Source organism: Thermobia domestica, chromosome 2 (genome assembly GCF_964235325.1).
Source record: "Thermobia domestica chromosome 2, izTheDome1.hap1.1, whole genome shotgun sequence".
Lineage (NCBI taxonomy): Eukaryota > Metazoa > Arthropoda > Insecta > Zygentoma > Lepismatidae > Thermobia > Thermobia domestica.
The window spans coordinates 111,564,049-111,568,618 of NC_137455.1; the positions used below are offsets into that span (position 1 = coordinate 111,564,049).

The following is a 4,570-nucleotide window of genomic DNA, read 5'->3' on the forward strand; positions in this document are numbered from 1 at the left end:
AATGAAAATATATTAGAATATATCAGCAATATTTATGATGCTTATGTGGTGTTTCAAGGCACTCTAAATGAAGAGAGTATTAAAGTGAATGTTTTACAGGGTATGAAACCAGATATTAGATACGCAATCTTTAAATATAATATTCCATCAACTTATCAAGAACTATATGAGGAAGTTGTTAAATATGTGAATTATGAAAGATCAAAATTAGTCTATGATGAAATGTGCGGGTCAAATTTTTCTATTGAGTGTAAAAAGAGAATAAAATGTTATTTTTGTGGCGGGGATCATAAAGTCATAAATTGTATGTATAAAAAGCAACAACAAAAACAGGCGGCCTTGATGAATAGAACGTCAACCGAAGATAATAGGAAACCTATAGCTACATTTATCGATGCGTATTTTTTGGGACGAAAGTTAGAAGGAGCCTTAGATACTTGCAGTACAGTGAATCTTTGTGATATAGACTCTTTTAAAGAATGGGATCAAAACACTAACTGGAGAGTGCAATATATTAAAGATACTTTTCGTGGAGTGGGGATTGGAAAGGAAGTGCTTTATTTAGATCAATGTGTTGTTCTACCGATAAAAATTGGTGGTTTAACTTACAAACTTAAATTCTTTTTGCATAAAAACTTGTCACCTAAGTTTATTATAGGAATAGACGGAATTAGTTTTCTTAAAGGAGCAATAGACATTAACAAGAAACAATTTATAATAGATGGTGGAAAAGTTAAAGTTCCAATAAGGTTAAATAATACCCCTACTCTTTTGAAAAATGATTCTGCCGCAGAAACTAATCATTCCAGGTCCCATAAGTTTCCGACTTCTAAATGGTTTGTGGAACATCAGGCGTCTCGCGATGGTGTGCAAGCAGAAACATTTTCAAACAGCAGAGCTACATCCAGGGCGGTGGTACATAATTTTCAACAGTCTGGTACACAGGGGGATGGATCCAATGTACGAGAGGATACGAGAACTCCTAATAGGCAGGCTACCAAGGTTTTGGTCGATCCCAAGTTGGTGAATGAAGATCCTGATTTACCAAGGTATGTAAATGAATTGGTTGCTAATTATTCTGACGTTTTCAGTGATCGTATAGGAACAGTTAAAAACTTTGAGTATGAATTAAAAGTGACTGATGAAACCCCTATTCGAAATAAAGCATATCCGATTTCACGTAGTGAACAGAAGGAGATGGATAAAATTATTGATGATTGGTTAGAACAGAACATTATTGAAAAAAGTAATAGTTGTTGGGCTTTTCCTGCATTTTTAGTTAAAAATAAGAGTGGGGGAAGAAGATTAGTAGTCAATTACAAAGGTTTGAATGACAGACTGTTGGTTAATTCTCAATATACTCCGCTTATTGAGGATGTTATTGCACAATTATCTCAAGGGCGTATCTTTAGTGTGATCGATCTACGTAAAGCTTATCTACAACTGAAGATATCTGAGAATTCGCGCCAGTATACTGCGTTTTTGACGCACAGAGGCCTTTTTCAATTTCGTTATTTACCTTTCGGATTATCTGTGGGGTCTTACTTGTTGTCAAAACTTATGACAGACTTGTTATATCCCTTAAAAGAGGAAGGATTGGAGTGGTTTTTTGATGATGTCGTGCTGGTTTCTAAAGATATTGTTTCGCATAAGAAATTGTTGACAAAAGTGTTGAATATTTTTCGTGAAAATGGTATTACGCTGTCACTTGATAAAAGTGTTATGTTTCAAACCAGAATTTCTTATTTAGGTCATATTATTGAATATAATAAATTTGAAATGGATCCTGCTCGCCTAGATATTATACGTAACTTACCAGCACCAAAAAATCGTCGGGGGGTGTTGCGTTTATGTTCATTCTTGCAATATTACTCAAGGTTCGTGCCTGGTTTTCATGAAATAATGCATCCGATAAATGAATTGAGATCTCCTAAGGTGGCATTTCATTGGGGACCCGCCCAGAAAAAAGCCTTAGATGATATCAAGGCAATGTTCGAATCCCACATTGTGCTTAAATTACCCGATTTAAACCAAAAGTTTATAGTGTGTTGCGATTCATCATTAAAAAGTCTTGGAGGGGTGATCCAACAGTACGATTCAGAAGGCTACTTGAGACCTGTAGCGTATTTCAGTCGAAAATTACGTCCTTATGATTATAGTAAGCCCATTTATTTGCTTGAATTGATGTCAGTAGTGGAGACTCTAGAACGATTTAAAATCTATTTACATAATAAATTTGAATTATTAGTAGATAATCAAAGTTTGTCTTATGCCCTCAAGAATATTAAACGTGTAAAAAAATATGGTAGCTTATTGCATAGGTTGTTTGCCTTTCATTTTGATGTTAAGCACATATCGTCAAATTTAAATGTAACATCTGATTTTATTTCTAGAGTATATAACACCCATGATTTCGAATTGATTGAGAATGTACAATCTAGTGATGAGGAAATGCAAAACCTATGTATGGTAAATATGTGGGATATGCCCTATGCATCTTTATCTATTAAGGAGCATCAGTATAAAGATCCTTTTTTGTCAGAAATAATTAAAAAATTGGAAAGCAAACAACAGGTAGAAGGTTATAAATTGGTAAACGGAATACTTTGTAAGAAAACAAAAGCATATAAGAATCCCTATAAGGTTTGTGTTCCCAAAAATTTATGGAGAGTATTGTTGGAATTCTATCATGGACAAATTTTGCCCGGTGGTCACGGAGGGGTGAGCCGTACGATTGGGAAATTAGCCTCGCGCTATACATGGCCTGGTATCTTGAAAGATATTAAGGAATACGTAACCACTTGTAAAGATTGTCAATTAGCCAAAGCCGAAAATAAGAAAAAGATGGGTTGTTAGTATCAGAATATGAAAAGACTGTAAACGGTCTTTGGTATGGAGATGTAATTGGGCCAATAACAAGATCAAAATCAGGACGTTATTGTTTAATTATAGTAGATGGTTGTTCACGTTTTGTTTATCTGGAACCTATTAAAGTTTTGTCCAGCCAAAGTATTATAAATAAGATGTATAAGTTAATGTGTAGGCATGGGTTTATACATGCTTTCGCCCATGATTGTCACTCTATTTTTGTATCTAAATTGTTCACGGACTTTTTATATAGTCAAGGAATCAAAGATATCAGGATTTCCCCTTACGCAGCGTTTTCGAATTTGAGTGAAAGATACATACGTTCTGTGAAAAATGGGTTAAAGATATTTTTCCATGATAAACAACAACAGTGGGATAAGGGCATACACGAAATTGAATTTTCACTCAATAATTCGATCCACACAGAACTAAAGTGTAGTCCAGTGGATATAGTATACGGGTATAATGTCTGTGACCCTCTTGACACTAAGTGGAATGTGGATAAAATATTTGTGGATAAGAATAAAGGTGAAATTTGGGCATCGGCGATGCGTAATATGGAGTTAGCGTGGAAGAGAAGGAAGGCGTTATATGATAAAAAGAGAATTCCTGTTGATTAGAAAGTGGGAGGAAACGGGAGAACCCCGAGAAAACCCACGAGCACGGTGTTTGTCCACCACAAAGTTCACTTGGCGGGGGCTGGGATCGAACGCGGGACTCCAGGCACCAGAGGTGAACGCTCTACCACTGAGCCACCGCGCCCCCTGTTGATTATAAGGTGGGGGATAAATTATTAATAAAATCGCAAGTTAAGTCGTCATTGGTGGACAAGTTTAATAAGAGCTTGGCTTATCGTTGGGAGGGCCCGTACACATTGGTCAAATTCCTGGGTCAGAACAGTGTTCAAATTAGATCTGATGCTAACCCTAATGATGTTCGTAGGTCACATGTAGCCCTTACAAAAAAGTATCGAGAGAGAAGAGATGTAACTGCAACATAAAAAAAAAATCCGGCTAATTTAGAGTATCTGAGTCAGAGAGTGTTACCACTTACCAGTTGTATTTGTTTGTGTATTATTTGTTTTGATCAAATAGTAATTGTTATTTCTATTGCAGGCCTGCAATGCCGTGTTTTGTGTATTGTCGCGACTACCATTGATGTATGTATGTGTCCATGAATAAGTTTGGTTTCGGATATTGTCAATTATTGCAGAATTTGTCAGCTGTATGTAAGTAGTATGTTTTTATTGTTTATTGCCTAAATGGACGTTTTGGAGAGCCAATATCTGTAAAAAAAAAAAAAAAAAAAAAAAATCAATTCTGCATTTCCGAGTCAGCTAAATTTTGTTAATTTGAGTATTGATAAATAGTTCGATAATGCTTATGAGGAATAAGATTTGAAATTAATCTATTACTTATTAGACAAGAATAAAAAAAATTTAGGCTGTATTATTATAATTTATTAATGAGTTAATTGCCATAATTATTAACGGGTGATGGATTAGAAGTAGAGATCCATGAGTGAATGAATTTTGTATGGCGATGGATGATTCTGATTATTATTAGTATTTTATTTTGTTTAGTCCGTTTCTTTTTCTTTTTTTCTTTTTCTTTTTGGGGGTTAGGTATGAATGATGGAGTGGATGATTTAAATTAACTAACGGAGATATTATTAGTAGTTACCTTATGGCAGTTGCTTATTA

General features: G+C 34.9%; 1 protein-coding gene across 1 annotated transcript; it reads left to right on the top strand.

Annotated features, from left to right (window-relative positions):
* The first annotated feature begins 283 nt into the window (after positions 1-283).
* LOC145679715 (uncharacterized) lies at positions 284-4,147 on the top strand. The gene is made up of 2 exons (XM_081750282.1): positions 284-1,049; positions 3,984-4,147. Exons 1-2 carry the CDS (start codon positions 307-309, stop codon positions 4,024-4,026), a joined length of 786 nt encoding a protein of 261 aa, XP_081606408.1. The 5' UTR covers positions 284-306; the 3' UTR covers positions 4,027-4,147.
* The last annotated feature ends 423 nt before the right edge of the window (positions 4,148-4,570 follow it).